At 41.4% G+C, this 19,028-nt stretch overlaps 1 protein-coding gene across 9 annotated transcripts in view; it reads left to right on the top strand.

Moving 5' to 3' along the window:
• Cage1 (cancer antigen 1) overlaps window positions 1–18,377 on the top strand; it is a 33,670-nt gene extending 15,293 nt beyond the window's left edge. For 2 of the 9 annotated variants that reach the window (XM_040755840.1, XM_040755842.1), the window contains exons 5-12: window positions 2,634–2,780; window positions 5,480–5,590; window positions 6,680–6,760; window positions 7,383–7,490; window positions 10,344–10,448; window positions 11,388–11,458; window positions 15,739–15,807; window positions 18,266–18,377. In XM_040755840.1, coding sequence (XP_040611774.1) covers window positions 2,634–2,780; window positions 5,480–5,590; window positions 6,680–6,760; window positions 7,383–7,490; window positions 10,344–10,448; window positions 11,388–11,458; window positions 15,739–15,807; window positions 18,266–18,350 — 777 coding nt within the window. In that variant the 3' untranslated portion in view covers window positions 18,351–18,377. The remainder of the gene's footprint in view (window positions 1–2,633; window positions 2,781–5,479; window positions 5,591–6,679; window positions 6,761–7,382; window positions 7,491–10,343; window positions 10,449–11,387; window positions 11,459–15,738; window positions 15,808–18,265) is intronic. The other 7 variants (XM_040755843.1, XM_040755844.1, XM_040755841.1 and 4 more) reach the window with 7 other exon arrangements.
• The last annotated feature ends 651 nt before the right edge of the window (window positions 18,378–19,028 follow it).

The following is a 19,028-nucleotide window of genomic DNA, read 5'->3' as shown; positions in this document are numbered from 1 at the left end:
GAGTAAATCTATTAATTTTTTGGAATTAATACACACACACACACACAGGAAAGAGCTCGCTAAGCATCACCTAAATCAGTGATTTTTAAACTTAGGCACTCACAGCATGACCAGGAGGGTTTGTTGGCATACAGACTATGTTCTTGAGAATATGCTGTTCTAGCAAGATCCTGGGGTGGGATAGGGGAGTATATGGTGCTATTCCAGGGCCCATACTTCAGAGTGACTGACCTTAGCAGAGACCTTGAGTTTAGCTCCTCCCAAACCATAGTACCTTTCCAGGTGATTTGACTACAGAGTTTTAATGTGACATAGATTTTTTTCACTAGGTTTCATGTCAATTTCCTGGTCTTTTTTTTTTTTTTTTTTTTTTTTTTGGTTTTATGAGACAGGGTTTCTCTGTATTGTTTTGGAGGCTGTCGGTCCTGCCTGGCCTCGAACTCACAGAGATCCGCCTGCCTCTGCCTCCCGAGTGCTGGGATTAAAGGCATGCGCCACCACCACCCGGCTCCTGGTCTTTTCTTAACTAAAGAATTTCTTCAACATCTCCAGATTCACACTTTTTTTTTGCTTTCTTTATTCTGAGTCCATTTTCTCAAAATATGCTCTGAGAGCATCTGTGAAAGTCAAAAGTATTTTTGTAGTGATATTAAGACATCATTGGTGTGGTATAGCTATTTCTTCTGCCTTCCATCTCAGTGTCTTCTTCAGTGCTCCCAATAGACTTTCTGGGGCAGAGCATCAGAGCCACTGTGATGAGGACCCCAGGAAGCATTTGCTATTCTCCGTGGAAAATACTGGCTATGATGGTCCCAGTCTTTGGATCTGCATCTGCTACTCCTTCCTTCCTCCTCCCTCCTTCCCTCCCTGCTTCTCTCCCCTCCCTCCCTCCCTCCCTTTTTTGGTTTGTGTTTTGTTTGTTTGTTTGTTTGTTTGGAGACAGGGTTTTATATTATGGAACCTAGGATGACTTCAGCCTATATAACCTAGATGATCTTCCTACATTAGTCTCCCAGCTTCTTGGTTTACAGGTGTGAGCCACCATTCCTTGCGTTTATAGTAAGACAAACTGCTTAAGGAATATGGTTGTTTTGGACTAGTAAGCTGGCTCCCTGGGTAAAGCACTTGCCGTCAAACTTGAGAACCTGAATTCAACTACTGGAATTCACATGGTGGAAGCAAAGATCTCGCTCCCTAAAATTGTTCTGTGACCGCCACATGTGTTGCACACACAAAACAAAATTGAATGTAATAAATAATAAAAAATATTTTTATTCATTTAACAGATATGAAGAATGTTCTTAAAACGAAAAATCATTTTGAAAGTTGGATCAGACTCTAGAACTCATATAGCATACTATATATGTTTGTAACTAAGCTAATAGCATGGAATAAAAGACATTGTTGCTGGATATGGTGTATACGCTTATAATCTCAGACACTTGAGGTCTGAAGAAAAAGAATCCCAAGTTTGTAGCCAGCCTTGGCAACACTGTCTTAAAATTTCACAGGATGGGCAGGGGCAGATAAGTGGTGAAGAATTTGGCTTTGCATGTGGGAATACTTGTTTTGGTTACCTCTCTCAAAAGACATTATTGCTTTTCCCATTGTTATTTCTCAAATGTGTGACAAGTGGTAATGTAATCGCCCTCCTGGATGATTGGCTGTGTATTAGTCACTATTCTATTGCTGTGAAGAGACACCATGATCAAGGCAACTTTTATGAAAGAAAACATTTAATTGGGGACTTGTTCACTGTGTCAGGGGTTTAGTTCATGGTCATCGCGGCAGGGAGCATGGCAGTATGCAGGCACACACTGAAGTGGCAGCTGGGAGCTACATCAGATCTGTGGGCAGAAGAAGACACTCTGGGCCTGGCATGCACTTTTGGAACCTTAAAGCCCATCCCCACCCAGTGCCACACATCCTCCACCAAAGTCACACTTACTCCAACAAGGCCACACCTCTGAATCATTCTAATCCTTTCAAAAAGTGCCACTCTCTGGTGACATTCAAACATGTGAGCCTTTGGGACATTTTTATTCAAACCACCACAGGATGTGTGGATCAAAGGTGAGAACCCTGCTGCCTTTTCCACTATAGAATTAATAGCTGGGCCATGGTGGCACTCACCTCTAATCCCAGCACTCAGGAGGCAGAGGCAGGCAGACCTCAGGGAGTTCAAAGCTAGCCTGATTTACAGAGTGAGTTCCAGGGCAGGTTCCAAAGCTATACAGAGAAACTCCAACTGGGGGGAAAAATCAACTGTAGAATTAAAATTAATTGCAATGAAGCTGGGTGGTGGTGGCGCACACCTTTAATCCCAGCACTCAGGAGGCAGAGGCAGGTGATCTGTGAGTTTGAGACCAGCCTGGTCTACAAGAGCTAGTTCCAGGACAGTCTCCAAAGCCATAGAGAAACCCTGCCTCGAAAAACAAAACAAAACAAAAATCCTCAGTATTTTTTTGTTTTTACAATTGTGCTTTTTCTCAATAAATTGTAAGGGTATAAAGGCACTCCACGGAAAAATGTGTCAGAACCACTGCTCAGCGCTTCTAAGTGTAGTGTTTTATTTAAAAGCTAATATTGCTCCTTTGACTTTATTGTGACAAATCTGAATTGTGTACATATAGGGTACAAAGGGGCTACATTCTAATTTGTTCCTGGATTGCTCACCTTGTAAAGAGACCCTGGAACTTCCACCTATGAAGAGAACTACTCCACTGGCCTCTAGAATTCACAGTCTTTTGGCCCTGACAATAGGACTTCTCACATGTCAGGTAAAAATGAATGAATGAATAGATAAGTAAGTAAATGAGATCCATCAGTAGGGTTGGAGTGAGCTGAGAGAGGTCTCAGAACCAAGTTACAGAAAAAGAAAAGACAAAGCCAGACCTGCAAACACACTGCCCTCCCTTGAGACTTCACACGGTCTATCCTTGACATCCACTTTCCACAGCTGCATGCAGCCAGATGCAGTGAGAAAGTGGTAAAGAATAGAGATATTAACTAGCTAGCTGGTCCTTCTTCCTTGCAGAGTACTTGTCTTGTATTTTTGGCCAGTCTCTTCTTAACGATTGTTCACATTAATGAGTTGTTTGCCTAATTACAAATAGTTTGGGTCAGGGAGAACTGTATACATGAGTAGAATGAAAAATAAAGGAAGAGTGTTGGAGAGGTGGCTCAGGGGTTAAGAACTGCCCTCCCACAGGACCCAGGTTTGATGCTCAGCATTCAGAGAGGCTCAGAACCACCTGTAATTTAAGTTCCAGGGGCTCTAGCTGCTCTATGGCCGCTGTGGACATCAGACACATGTGCAGGCTGTAGAAACACCCACATATCCATAAAATAATCCCCAAAACTTGAAGTATCAATGAGCTTGAATCCTGGCCCCAAATGCCTTGGTTATATGATTCGTCCAAGTATCATGACCTTTCTCAGCCTGTTCCTTAAATAAGGAACCACACTTGTCCTGTCCTGGCCAGCAACTGCTTTTAACAAAAATGATATGAAAGGGTGTGTACTTACTAGATTTTCAAATTAGCTTTTTCTTCTGTTGTACATTTCTTCAGGTGTAAGTACTGAGCTGAAATACGAATGGGTCATTTGCCATGGTTTTTTTTTGTTTTTTTAATTATGTAATTAATTATTTTTTGAGACAGGGTTCTCTGTGTAGTACTGGTTGTCCTGGAGCTCACTCTGCAGACCAGGATGACCTCAAACTCAGAGATCCACCTGCCTCTGCTTCCCAAGTGCTTAAAGGTTCCACCACCACTGATGGCACGAACCATTTCTTGATTCTTGAAAAGTCAGTGAAATGTATCACAAGGAAGGTGTGTACCACCACACCCAGCTCTCATTCCTGTTTTTTTTTTGTTTGTTTGTTTGGTTTTTTTTTTTTTTTTTTTTTGGTTTTTCGAGACAGGGTTTCTCTGTATTGTTTTGGAGGCTATCAGTCCAGCCCAGCCTCGAACTCACAGAGATCCGCCTGCCTCTGCCTCCCGAGTGCTGGGATTAAAGGCGTGCGCCACCACCGCCCTTCTCATTCCTGTTTTTAATGTGACAAAAACCTTTGTATCATCTAGCTAAACGTTGTTGATGACAAGTATTTGTTGAGTGCAGATCACAGATCTCAAAGCGGCGGCCCGCAGACACACAACACTGTTTTTAAGGGTTTGAATTAGACGTGGTACAGGCCCTTGTTGGTTACTAGCTTTTTCATCCCATCCTCTCAACAGTTGCTTATGTGCAGTAGCTGTAAGATTTCCCCTGGCTTGTAGCTTCTGTTCGTTTTTAGTCCCGTTTGTTGACTGCTTCTGTACTGGGTGTCTTAATGGCAGTGTGTCATCAGTCCTCTCAGTGAATCCATTGCATCCCAAACATACTTTCTGTTGGCCTGCTCTATATCTCCCACCCACTAGGTATTCAAGCTTTCTGTTTGTTCTGTACCTAGTGCAGAGTCAAGCCCATAATGAGCTTGCAGCAAGTACTTCTTGACTGTCTCTGGAAGGGCCCACATTTACTGTCCTTAACATGCTTGAATCAACCTTATATCATTCTTTGTCTTATTAGGCTTTTGTCTTTAACTCAGAAAAAGAAACAAGCTTTAGAAGAGTTGAGCTCTTGTCCATGTAAGTAGCAGAACTCAAACAGAAAACCTTACACATTAAACTTCTAAGTTATCTTGCTGTAATTATCTTCATCCTGGCTACTCTTTTTCTTTTTGGGTTTTTTGTTGTTGTTGTTTTGTTTTGTTTTTTCTTTTGTTTTTAGAAACAGGGTTTCTCTGTATCATTTTGGAGACTGTCCTGGAACTAGCTCTTGTAGACTAGGCTAGTCTCGAACTCACAGAGATCCGACTGCCTCTGCCTCCCAAGTGCTGGGATTAAAGGTGTGCGCCACCACCATGTGACTCATCCTGGTTACTCTTGAACTACTTACTTGCAATGTATTGTTGAGGATGTCTGCTGTTCTAGTGTCAGAGATAGCAGTTTATTTTAAGTTTGGATATGTAAACTGCCCAGGCTAAGGAGCAATATACTATGAATGTGTAAAAATGCATTTATTATAGATGAGGATTAGCAACTATATGCTACCCACTCTTTTTGCTGTTGTGTGTGTATGTGTGTGTGTTTGTTATGTTGTATGTATGTTTGTTGTTTGAAACAGGGTTTCTCTGTGTAGCCCTAGCTGTCCTGGAACTCACTTTGTAGACCAGACTGGGCTTGAACTCACAGAGATCCTCCTGCCTCTGCCGCCCATGCTGGGACTAAAGTAGTGTGCCACCACATCCCGCTCTTAATAGCAGTGTGTGTGCATGTGTGAATCCACATGCAGGCTTTCATATTAACTCTTAGTGAGATAATGAAGAGTATCTGATTATCTCTTTTGGCCCCTTACTTCTGAAAGTGGGTTTTCCTTCTCCATTTTGGCTTCAGAGAAAAAATTTCAATCTAGTTTCTCAAACCATTATCTTTAGGATATCACCATTCCTAATGCTGAACATTGCCAAGAAAGTAAGAAAGCTAATGACATAATGCTGCAAAAACTGAAGAGGTTTCAGCTTAAAAAGAGAGATCTAGATAAAGAGGTACTGTATTGTTTATTTTAAAACCTGATTCAGTTGAGTGGGAAGTAAAGCTTAGGGACCAGACTAGCTTATTATGCTTCTTAGAAGTAGGTACACTAGCCAACATTTGACTTGCTTACAATGTAAATCTACACTGGAAAATTTTATTCACAGGGGCTGCTACACATGCACCCACAAACATACACATACCACACATACACACGAAATAAATAAGTGTAATAAAATTTTTAAAATTTTCCCATGATATTTCTGATTCCTAAAGAGGAGTTTGTTTTGATATCCCTTTTAGTGGCTTCAAACTTTGTCACTTGGACACATTTAAAACAAAACCCGTTATTTTTCCATTGGGAAGAAGGGTCAGAAAAGAAGTACCTAGAGTTTCCTCATTGCCTTTTCCAAAAATCTAGATTTAATTGTTCTTACTAATGGGTGTGTGCTGGGGGGGTCACTTGGGTCACAGCACATGTGTGGTGGTAAGAAGACAATGTTCAGGAGTTGGTTCTTGCCTTCCCCCAAGAACTCTAGGGATCGAACAGGACTCAGCATCCAGCTATACTCCTAGCTATGATGTCTTATACCAAAAGGCTATCAGGGGAAGGCACAGTGGAGCCGAATCAGAAGGAAGAAGGTTTGCAGGTATCCTGGAGGAGTCACAAAAGTCTGAGCATCATTTCCCTAGCACTAAATTGTGATCACAGGGTGAGGGGTCATGTGCCAGGAAGTTCAGTAAAACCACTTACCCATAGAATTTTTATTGGGGAAATCATGTATCGAAGTTCCACTCACTAGAAATGAAGCAAGTGTTTAGTCTAAACAGCATGCTGTGGACAACAGTTTGGCCTAGTGAGTCATTCATAGCAAGGGGCATAAAAACCTCATGCAATTCAGGGCTCTAAGTGACTTGCTAGCTGGTCTGGCTAAGCATAGCAGTCTTGGGCTGGCTGTGGGAATTCTTTGTCAGGGAAGTGGTGAAATTATTACATCATTTAGGAATTAAATGGAAGTGGTTGCATGACATTATTTATCATAAATATTCTAACAGGTCATTTTATTTCTTTTCCTTTAAAATATAAAATGCCTTTTTTCTAGTTATTGAAACATAAAAACAGAATTGCAACTCTTAAAGAGTTAATTGCTAATGAAAAAGCATTTCAAGATCACACTATTGAGGTGAGTTTATCATGTTATGCTTTGTCTTCAACATGCTAATACACTGCAGATATTTATGTTCTCTTGGCAAATTTATTGATGTCCTTGAAGCTCTTAACTAGCTTTGGCTGTCCAGGAACTCACTCTGTAGACCATGCTGGCCAGGAACTCACAGAGATCCACCTGCCTCTGCCTCTTAAGTGTTGGGAATAAAGGTGTGGGCCACCACCACCACCCAGCAAATTCTGTACTTCTATGAATTCAGTTCATGTCACTCAATCCTCAAACTTTGAGTTTCAAAAGAAATTGGGTGTGTTTTGCTTGCATGTGTATACACTGTGTGTGTGTGTGTGTGTGTGTGTGTGTGTGTGTGTGTGTGTGTGTGTGTGTGTGTGTGTGTGTGTGCAGTGCCTGAGGAGATCAGGCAGGAGAGGGCATCAGCTCCTGTAGCACTGGAATTACAGATGTTTGTGAGGCCACCGTGATACTGGGAACTGAACCTGGCACCTCTGCAAGACCAGCAAATTCTCTTAACTACTAAGCCATCTCTCAAGCCCCCATCTTTGATTCTCAAGTTAAAAAGATACTGTAAAATGACAGGAGTTGTAACTACTATAATATGTGCAAACATACTTAATCTCAGGTCACAGATTTTGATGCGGAAGAAGCCAGGAATACCAGAGATGCACCTGTGTTACTGGCAGTCAGACTGGATAAATATCACAATCTAAATGAGGAGCTTAATTTCTTGGTAAGACAGGCCAATGCCTTATGGTATCCTTTTTATGCCCATTGCCATCTACTACATTTTAAGAATCTTCAAAGTATTGCTCATTAAAATAGTCATAATAGCATTGGGGCAGTATTATCAACAAAAGTATGGAAGTATTTTCATGTCTTAAAATTGGTAAAATGGCTCAGTGGTTAAGTTGTAATTCTAGAGGACCCAGGTTCAATTCCTAGCACACTCAAGATAGCTTACAACTATTTATAAATAAAGTTCCAAGAGATCCAATGCTCTCTTCTTGCCTCTCCAAGTACCAGGTATGCAAGTAGGATACAGACATACACAGACCAAACATCCATATACATAAAATAAAAATAAAAATGAAATTTTAAAGTAAGCATAAAAATTTAAATATTGTTCAACTTGATTTGTGTTCAGACTTAGGATTTCTGTCTTTCAAAATGCAGAAGCCAAGAGATAAACATGCTTTTATTTTCCCTAATATTAGGCATCAAACCCAAGGCCTGCCTGATGCCAGACAAGCATTCTACCACTATCTATATATCTCCCTTTATTGTTATTTATTTTTCAAACCGTTATTATTTATTTGTTTATATATATACATGCAGGTGCCCTCAGAGGTCAGAAGAGGGTGTCAGATTACCTGGAGTGCTAGTTGTTTTGAGCTGCCTGATGTGGGTGTTGGGAATCAAACTTCAGTCCTCTAAAAGAGCAGAACTAGTGCTCTTAACTGCTGAGCCATTTTTCCAGCCTCCCCATGCTCTTTTTGAGATGGGCTCTTACTATCTAGTTCAAGTCAACCTTCATCTCATAATATCCTACCTCAGCGTCTGAAGTTCTGGGCTTACAGATACATGCCACACACAGCTCTCCAAAATACGTGCTACTTTTCATTGTGGATAAAGCACACTTATGCTTTTGTGTAGTCTGCTATAATAGCTGCATTCGGTAACTATGGTTGGAAATAACTCTTTGTTTACCTCAGCTGTCACATAAGGAGAATGAAGGAAAACAGGAGAAAATGCAAACAGGATTTTGGTGTTTAGACAGTTACAGAACAATTAAAAAAACTGAGTTGGTATGGTATTTTTCTTTTTCTGTACTATATTTTGATATACATATACAATGTGCATTAATCAAATCATTCTCTTCTTACCATAACTTGGTGTTTGGTGCTCTGCTCATTTCCCTTGTGACTATAGAATATTCCTGTGATCACTGAGTCTTATTACTACTGTGTTTGATATACTGGTTACTCAACTCCCTGCCATCCTGTGTTGTTCTTTATTCTTCTACACCCTCACTTCAACTGTTTAAACGATCTGTCTATCAAACAGAATATGCAGTGTTTATATTCCTGGGCCTGATTTATTTTGTTTACTATAATATTCTCCTGTTCCATTCATTTAGCTGTGTAAGAATGTATCACTGTCACATGATAATCAAAGTTGGTTTTTGTTTGTTTGGTTTCAGCACAGGGTTTCTTTATGTAGCTCTGGTTGACCTGGAACTCACTCTGTAGACAAGCTAGCCTGGAACTGAACTCAGAGATTGGTAGCTGCAGTCTACCAAGTGCAAGGATTAAAAGCATGTGCCATCACTGCCCAGTAATCACAGTTCTTTTTAAATGCCTATCCATGTATTTCTAAAAAAAAAAAACTTAAAATCAGACATGGCCACTATATTTATTACATAGCCATTCACCTTTGAAAGTGAAGGAAAGTGCAGATACATGCCTAATATCCCAGAAACCTAAAGGCTGGGGAAGGAGGGTTTCAAATTTGAGGCTAATTTAAGCTATATATTGAATTCAAAATTAGTCTGGTCAACTTAGGGAGAGCTTGCCTCAAAATTGAAAAGCAAAATAAATATAAAGTAGCCTGGAAATAGAATTCACCTCTCACACACTCTGGGCCCTTGGTTCCTCTCCCACGCCTGGGATGAAGAGAGGAGGAAGAGAGGGACGGAGTGCTGCAATTTCCCAGCACATTGTTTACCACTGCTTCTCAGGGTCCTCCTCTACAGATACAGAAGTGTATTTAAACGTGAGAAGACTGACAGTCACTCAGCACTGCTATTTAGTGGGAAGCTTTCTGTAAATAAGCTTTCCTGATGAACCTAAATGCTGCTCTCAGAAAAATTAATGTTTTATTTAAAGCTTATATTACATTTAATTGATTTGTGTGTGTGTGTGTGTGTGTGTGTGTTTGTAAAACTATACTGGCATGCCACGGCACACATGCAAGTCAGACAGCAACTTGCAAGAGTTGGTTCTCCTTTCCATTTGGGTCTGGGGGATAGTATTCAGTCATTATCTGTGGCTGCAAGTGCCTTTGCCCACTAAGTCATTTGCCCACTTGTACACTTTTTAATTTTCAATAATATTCTTGCAAAAACTGAACCATGGTCCAGTAGCTGGACCATGAAGTACATTAAGCTGAAACTTAAAAATGAGCATCATTTGCAAGGGAGGGTATGTCTCAGACCGGTGCGTGCATCATTACCCACATCACTGTTCTGACAGACTCAGGCATGTCTCTGCATGTGTTATCTATGCAAAGGACAGTGATGAAAGCTGGGTGTGATTAATGTCCGTAGGTTCTAGCAGATGCATGGTTTCTTACAAAGCCATTTCATAGTAGAAAATAACAGAATCAATAAAAGTCCATCATAATTCCTGCTTGTGTGTGCTGTATACAGCAATCTACCCCCAGATCCAGCTCATCTATTTCTTAACTGAATTTAGTAGAACTCAATTTCAGAGAATACTGGACTAAAACATAGCTGCTTGTTTTCATTTTTACACTTGTTTCTTGGTGGTTTCCAGGTTACATTTTCACTGATGTTTCTCCATAGATCACAAAGTTGGGGGGCCTTCTAGAGAGCAAAGAAGAACACTACAGCAGACTCATCGAGGAGAATGACAAGTACCGGAGACATGTAGGCAGCTTAATAAATAAGGTACAAGTTTTCTTACAGGAAAACAAACAAGCCAATCCAAACCTTCAAACAATTATGCCAGGCAGCAAAAACTGGTTGGGGATGTGGTCCAACTGGCAGAGCACCTACCCTGGGTTTGGTCCTCAGCATCAAAACCAAACCAAACAACAAAAAACTCAACACAAGCATCACATCAGCACTAACAGAACTCCAAAGCTAAAAGGACCCGAGGTTTGCCAAGCCACTTTATTCTGGTCCCTTTTACCAGGTAATACGCATCAAATGCCCCCAGTGGCGGGATAGCTGGAAAGTGGCCAAGAACCTTGCTCCAGGCACTTTTAAGTTTTAATTTTGCTACTTTACCTTCAAGATAATTAAGTATCTTGCCAACTTAGTGTTTTAGTTTATGTTTTGTTTTCACTTTGGCCTTTTGAGACAATGTCTCCATATGTAACCCAGGCTGGCCTTGGAATCTCACATTCTACTTACTGCCTCAGCCTTCTTCCCAAGTACTAAAATTGAAGGTGGCCCTCCTTCAGATCTCTGAGTTTAAGATCAGCCTGGTCTACACAGCAAGTTCCAGGACAGCTAGTAGGGCTGTTAAACAGAGAAACCCTGTCTGCAAAAGCCAAAAACCAAAAAGACTGCATTAACTTTAACCAGATAGGCTGACCCTGTATCATTGGTATTGTTGTGTGCAGACAGGTAGATGATAGTGCACTCATTGAAGCTGTTTAGTTTCTGGGACTCATATTTATAGCCTGATGAGTGGGCCTCACTCTATTGTTATTCATATTCCTGAGATCAAAATAGAAAAAGGGTGTTCTGTCTGTTGTAAGATTTTCATTTATTGTAATCAAATAAGTAAACTTCAATTTGTAAAGATTTTTAAAAAGGGGAAAGTAATCAAAATTAAATACAAATGCTTGTATTTATAAAAAGAATACTTATTTTCTCAAGGTAACATCATATGAAGAAATTATCAAGTGTGCTGACCAAAGACTTGAGATATCCCATTCTCAGATTGCATAGTAAGTTAATAAAACTCATTTTTTAAATTTCGTGAATATTTACTGATGTTTTATTTCATTTTCTGGCTTCTAAGATCTCTTTCTCTGAAAACAAGGGTGCATGTGTAGGGTGGGCTAAAACCATGTGTCAGGACCTGGTTCGGAAGAAACCGCTTTATTACTCATTTTGCATGGAAGACGCCGCTGGTTCAAGAGCACAGCCTGGTTTCTCACCTGCTGCGTGCTTGCCTTGCTGCTGTTTTCAAGCGTTCACAACCTTTCTGAGAATTTTGGTATATAAACGAACTTCTTAAAAGGCACCACCAGTTTATAGTTAATCCAAAGAAAAAGAATCACAGGCAGTTTGGGACTTCTGGTCTTGGGTTTTGTTTCCTATTTTTAAAAATCTTCATTGACCTGGGCTTTTGAGTAACCTCGCTGCCCCCCCCCCCCGCCATGTTCTCCCTACCACCATGGACATCACCACCCTCTTCCCCGACCAGTCACAGGAAGAGCTGGAGAACGGTAGAGCCACAGTGATGATCAGGCCACCCACCCCGAAGTTCAAAGGCTTTATTCTCTCCAACTGGCTATCCCATCAGGAACCAGTGGCAGTCACTGTGGCCCCACAGCATCAGCTCCATCCTCCTCTTCCAGGCGGAGTACCCATGCCTGCAGGGTCCACAGCTGTTCTTCCCAGCAGACACACTGGCCAGCACCACGCCCACTGCCCCCTCCCACCTGATGGACAGACAGCTACTAGACAGCAGTTCCTGAGGGGCTGATGGGCAACTTGATTGTTGAGTGAGAGCCCTGATAGCAAGCACGGCAGTCAGTGGGCCATCAGCTTTGCAAAAGGCCACCCTGCGTCCCAGAATTAAGCAGGACAGTGTCCTCTTGAATGTTTGGCTGGCCCCTATGGGCCCAGTTGGAAGCTGGACCACAGGTCAGCAACAGGAATCAACGCACAAGACTTCCTCTTGCAGTTCTACCTGAGAGCCAGCGACTGCCACCTGTCTAGGTGCTTACCCCAGCCTGCCATCCCATAGCTACCCGTCAGGATATCACCTGCTCTGGAGCTCCACCACCAGGAGCTCACCACACAAGGCTCTGCCCACCGCTCAGAGTGGGGAAAGGGTAAGAACAGCTCCATGGCGCCTCAAGGCAAGCCTGCTAACCCACACAGGTGAGGAACCTTACCACTGTGATGGGGGCAGCTGTGGGTAGACATGCCCGCTTCAACGAACTGACCTTGGCACTACTGCAATACACCTTGACCTTCCAGTGACAGAAGCGCGACCCAGCGTTTTCCAGGTGGGGCTGCCTCACCTTACACTTCAAGAATCATTTTGCAGCCCAGAGTGGTAGTGGGTTTTTAATCCTAACACTTGAGAGGTAGGCAGATCTTTGAGTTCAAGGCCAACCTGGTCTACAGTTGGAGCTTCAGTACATCCAGGCTACACAGAGAAATCTTGTCTCAAAAAACCAAAACCAAACAAAGATATTTTGAATCCCAAACAACAGAACTTCCAGGAAACAACCCAGAGTGTGCCCAAGCCTTTCACACCCTTCCCAAGAAGGGAGAGGCCTAACCCACAAGCCAGACCATCAAGGCCTAGCATGGTTGGTTGTGAATGCATAAGCAGAAGACAAGAATCCAGAAGACAGAGACCAGCAGATAGGGGCCTAGAGCTGATTCGTCTCCTTCCCATTCCAAATTCAACATGAACGTCTGGACATAAAATGCCAGGGGTGCCTGGAAGTTTGGGGTGTCAGGGTTTATATCAGATCTGAGTTAGGAAGAGGGAATAAAGCAATCCCTTAAATTGTTTCTATGATGCAATGCAAATACATAGCTCATTCTGTGTTCTTGTTACTTTCCAAAAATGATGTAAGGAAAGTAAGAAACTCAGGAACAGAAAATATTCTAGGGCTGGAGAGATGACTCAGAGGTTAAGAGCACTGGTTGCTCTTTCAAAGGATCTGGATTTAATTCCCAGCACCCACACGGCAGCTCACAACTGTTTGTGTTTGTAATTCCAGGGGATTTGACACCCTCACACAGACTTACATTCAGACAGAACAGTAATGTACAAAGTACATAGAATAAATTAAAATAATTTAAAATTTTTCTAACAGTCTAAATGATGGCACTAAGACTACAAAATGAGGATGGTACTAAATGATCTACATTATGAAATAACCTAGGTATGTGCACCTGCTTTACGTCCTTAACATTTTGTTTGGGTTTTTGTTTTTGAGAGATAGTTTGATTTGTGTTCATGCATGTACACAGGCTTGCCAGTGCACGTGTGTGTGGAAGTCAGAGGACAAGTTTCGGGACTCAGTTATCTCCTCCCATGTGGGTTCTGGGATCAAACGCAGGTTGAGGCTGCCATTTCACTGACCCTCTTACATTCTTCCCAGCATCCCTTCTTTGGTGTTCCCTGAGCTCTGCCAGCTTAGTTTTGGCTTTCACCCTTCCATGTTTCACTTTCAGTTTGTGACTGCTTTTGTCATTGAGGTACATTTCCTAGAGACAAAAGAAGTTTGGATCTTGCTTTTTAGTTCAATCAGCCAGTTAGCGTCTTTTGGTTGTTTTGTGTTTTGTTTTTTTCATGGCAGGGTCTCTCTGTGCAGCCTTGGCTGTCCTTCACCTCACGCTATGGACCAGGCTGGTCTTGAAATCACAGAGTCCCGCCTGTCTATGCCTTCTGAGTGCTTGGATTAAAGGCATGCCCCACCACTGCCTGGCCTAGTCTGTGTCTTTTAATTGGTTAGTTGGACAGTTAACACCACTTTCACTTAGGGTTATTATTGAGAACTCTGTGCTGATACCTGTAATTTGGTTGGTTTTCTGGTTAACTGGATTCTTACTTGTTCTCTTGTCTCTCTCCTATTCATATTAGGGATATGTGGGTTTATTGTATCATGTACTTTGTGTTCTTGCTTAGTTCTCCCTTGTTCAACTATTCTTCAAGAAATGTGTTCTCTCCTGAGTTCCTGGGCTCATGACTTCCTCCTTTATACTTAGGGTTCCTTTAAGTGTCCTCTGCGATGCTGGCTTGGTAGCCCTGAATTGTTTTAGTTTGTTTGTCTTGAAATATCCTTATTTCTCTACCATTCTGATAGACTATTTTGTGGGATACAACAATCTTATTTGGAAGTTATTTGCTTTTAGGACTTGAAACATACCATTTCATTCTTTACTGGATTTTAGGGTTTCCTTTCAGAGGTTCCATGTGTGCTGTGTTTGCCTTTGTAGATGAGCTTGTTTTTTTTAAAAAAATCTGTTTTGAACTTTATTATCTTGACTATGTGTCCTAAAGCATATATTTGAGATTCTAAATGTCTCTTTTGTTTGGGTCTCTCTGTCTCTCTCTCTGTCTCTCTCTGTCTCTCTCTCTCTCTCTCTCTCTCTCTCTGTGTGTGTGTGTGTGTGTGTGTGTGTGTCCGTCTGTCTCTCTAAATGCATGAAAACAGGAAAATCTCTAACAGGCCAACAGAATGTTGTGACCATACCAAACATTTTCCTGTGGTAAAGCAGCCCCAGATCAGGAATTCTGTTAACACACTCCAGGGCTATATTACAATGACCCACTGTACAAATAAACATCTAAATGGTATGCTATAGATTTACCATTACCTATTCTTATCTTTAGCTCTGGAACACATAAAGGGAAAAATTGACAAGTGTTCTGAATTGCCAGGAAAAGACCCAAATTCCAGAATTGTGAGATAGACAGATGCTGTCTGATTAGCTTTGGATTTAATGTTAGTTATGAGAAAATATGATCATAAAATATTTAACAGGGTAATTTTATTATATACAACAATCTTAGCTCATAGTCCTTACAGTATATACTGACAAGCTCTGTGGTGGTTTGAATGAGAATGGCCCTGTAGTTTCATATGTTTGAATGCTTGTGGAACTGTTTGGGAAGGATTAGGAGGTGTGGCCTTTTTGGAGAAAGTGTGCCACTGGGGGATGGGCTTGGAGGCTTCAAAAGTCTACACTAGGACTAGTGTCTGTCTCCCTCTGCCTGCTGCCTGTGGATCAGGATGTAAAGCTCGCAGCTACTGTTCTAGTGCCATGCCTACCTGTTTCCTGCCATGATTATCATGGACCAACCCTCTAAAACTCTAAGAAAGCCCTGATTAAATGCTTTCCTTTATAAGAGTTGTGGTCATGATGTGCTCACAGCAATAGAACAGTGACTAAGACAGCCTCCAGAGAACCTACAAAATACTAACCTTGAAAAGTCCATTTTTGTGTAAAATGCAATTGTTTCTTCCTTCAGTTTGGAAGAGAGAAATAGACATTTGGAAGATTTAATTAGAATGCCTAAAGAGAAAGTCAGAAGGCCAAGGTAAGCTTTCCTTCCTTAAAAAATGTCTTTAAAATACATATAGTAAATTATACATTTAAAACAATCTCCCTTATATTAAGATAAAAAGATAATTAGGAAGTATTTCATATTTTCCTAGTATAAATAGTTTCTTGATCAAAGTTTTCTTATAGGCCTAAGTGGCACATATCTAAAACCCTCAGCTGCCAGGCGGTGGTGGCGTATGCCTTTAATCCCAGCACTCAGGAGGCAGAGGCAGGCGGATCTCTGTGAGTTCGAGTCCGGGCTGGACCAACAGCCTCCAAAACAATACAGAGAAACCCTGTCTCATAAAAACCAAAACAAAAAACAAAAAAACAAAAAACCCTCAGCTATTCTGAAGGTTAGCCTGCAAAGTTTAAGATACTGAGTCAAAAACAGGGTTTTTTTTCTTATATTATTTTGAGATGGTGTTATGTATAGGTTGGTTTTATGAATATTTTTTGCTATGCAGAATAGATTAAATAGACAATCCTTCCACCAAGTGCTCCCAAGTTTTGAAATTACAGGCACGTTCCACCTGCCAAGTTACAATAAAGTTTCTGTAGAGCCTGAATTAGAAGGTCAGGCTGCCTGCCCTTGTAGAAGCTTTAAGCAAAATAATAAGCTGAGTTGCTTATTACCCTCTCCATGTTTATTAACTGACTCCCTTCACTAACATGAAATCTTTTTTTCTAACATGAAATCTTAAAATCTATAATTTTAGAAGAGTCTCAGTCAGTCATGTAGCCCAATGCTGCAGGATATGTACACAATTTTGTAGGTTGACTGTAAGTACAGAGTTGGGTCCTAGCTTCAGTGGTACATAGACTGAAGTTGGAAAGTTAGAAAAAAATCAGTGTTTTTTTTATTTGTTTGTTTGTTTGTTTTTCGAGACAGAGTTTGTGTAGCTTTGGAGTCTATCCTGGCACTCACTCTGTAGACCAGGCTGGCCTCGAACTCACAGAGATCTACCTGCCTCTGCTTTCCGAGTGCTGGGATTAAAGGCTTGCACCACCAACGCCCAGCAACAAAAAAAAAAAAAAAAATTAGTTATTTTATATGATCACTTTGCAAACACTACTTTAATTCTGCTCAGGAGTTTTTTGTTGTTTTTTTTTTGTTTTGTTTTTTGTTTGTTTGTTTTTTGAGACAGGGAGGGTTTCTCTGTATTTTTTTGGAGCCTGTCCTGGAACTCACTTTGTAGACCAGGCTGGCCTCGAACTCACAGAGATCTGCCTGCCTCTGCTTTCCGAGTGCTGGGATTAAAGGGATATGCCACCAACAACTGGCATACTCAGAAGTTTTGATTTCCAAAACAGCATGGATTTTCTTTGACTTGCAAAAACATACTATGAATTTTTTTCTCTAGAATTATTTAAAGATTATTTTTCATATAATTATATACATTTGCCAATTAAGGCATTGTTTACTTATCACATAGCTCATTTTTACACTGAATTTGAGGCTTACTGTTTCGGATTTATTGGCTGTGAAACAAGGGAAAGAGGTCACAAGGCACTCCCCAGCTGCTAAGTCCATCTGTGTGTTGACGCCAGAGCCCTGCAGACTTCAGCCATGGTGATCTCTGGTCTTGATTGACCTCTGACCTCAGTGCATAGTTCAGTGCAGCTTGAGACTTCCTCTGCACCATCTCAAAATTATCATGTCAATTCGTCCAGTTGTCTCTGACAATAGAAACAGTAGAACTTTGGAATTAAAAAAAAAAGTCCCAGATATCCAACTTCTTAAAACACATTTTTATTTCATGTATGTATGTCTCTATGTGGGTATATACATGTGAGTACAGGTGACCACAGGGGCCAGAGTCCTTATACTCCCTGAACCTGGAGTTACTGGCTGTTGTGAGCCACCTGACATGTGTGCTGGGAACCAAACTCTGTCCTCTGCAAGAGCAGCAAGTGCTCTCAGTCACTGAGCCATCGCCACCCCTACTGGTGTCGAAGTTTTGCTCCTAGTTCATCACTTGCAAGAAGCTTTTGTAGGTTTTCTTTTCAAAGCTGATTCTTTTTAGCTTTTTGTTTTGTTTTTGTTTTCAAGACAGAGTTTCTCTGTGGCTTTGGAGGCTGTCTTGAACTAGCTCTTGTAGACCAAGCTGGTCTCAAACTCACAGAGATCTGCCTGCCTCTGCCTCCTGAGTGCACCACCACTGCCCAGCTCAAAGCTGATTCTTGACCTAAGTAAATTAGAACCCTATTAAATATGAGACTGTGACCCAGTATTTTATTCCCATGCATCAAGGATAGTCCACACAGAGCATGGCCCACACACTATGTGTTGAAAAGTTGCATCTTTTTAGGGTCTCATAGTTTGATCCTAAAGGACAACTTCTTGAAAGTGAGAGGCAACTATGCCAAAGTAATTGTGTATTTTTTTTTACCATATTCACCATTTTAGTTTTCTCTCCCCATTTTAACATCACTTTCTTTTTTTCTTACAGACCAAGACTAGAAAATCACCCAAAGTCCATGACCTTGGTAGGTCATCTTGATGAATACTATAAAGAATGTTCTATCTCCATGTGAACTGACAGTAATACATGATTAAATATTCCTGGAGTTATGTGAATTTGTGTGTGTGTGTGTGTGTGTGTGTGTGTGTGTGTGCGCGCGCGTGCACTTGGTATTTAATGTGGAGGACAAACTGTTTGTCCCTCCATAGGACTCATCCAAGTTGTTTTAGGGCAGAGTCGCTCGTTGGCCTAGAAATTTACCAAACAGGTAGGCTGTTTGGCCAGCGCGCCCCAGGAGTCCTCCTGTCTCCATTTCCACAGTGCTAAGACTACAAGCATGTGGCACATTCCTGGCTTTTTAAAATGTGGGCTCTGGAAATGTGAATCAGGCACCCACGTTTGCACACCAAACATGTGATGTTATATCCTGCTTGGTTCCCTGCCTCCAGGTTTTCCTTCAGCCCGTTTCATCCCTTTGTCAAATCCCCAAACAAGGCTGAAAGTGTAGTCGTGGATCAGCATACTCTGGCGGTAGAAGTTCAGAAATCACTTCATGTCACAAGGTCAGTGTTAGACTTCAGTCAGTCAGTTAGGTGCGAGGGTGAGTATGTGTGGAGTGTATAACTGCTTCCGAAGGACATGCTCAATAAGTCAAGCTACCACCACTTCTGTCTTTGTTGGAGAACTCTATAAGGCAGGCCCTGTCACAACTTGGAAACAGAAAATGTGGTATTTGCTTGAGCCTTGGAAC

The sequence above is a fragment of the Mesocricetus auratus genome, unplaced genomic scaffold (genome assembly GCF_017639785.1).
Source record: "Mesocricetus auratus isolate SY011 unplaced genomic scaffold, BCM_Maur_2.0 Super-Scaffold_100013, whole genome shotgun sequence".
In the NCBI taxonomy this organism is placed as follows: Eukaryota; Metazoa; Chordata; class Mammalia; order Rodentia; family Cricetidae; genus Mesocricetus; species Mesocricetus auratus.
This window is presented reverse-complemented; position numbering and strand designations above follow the sequence as displayed.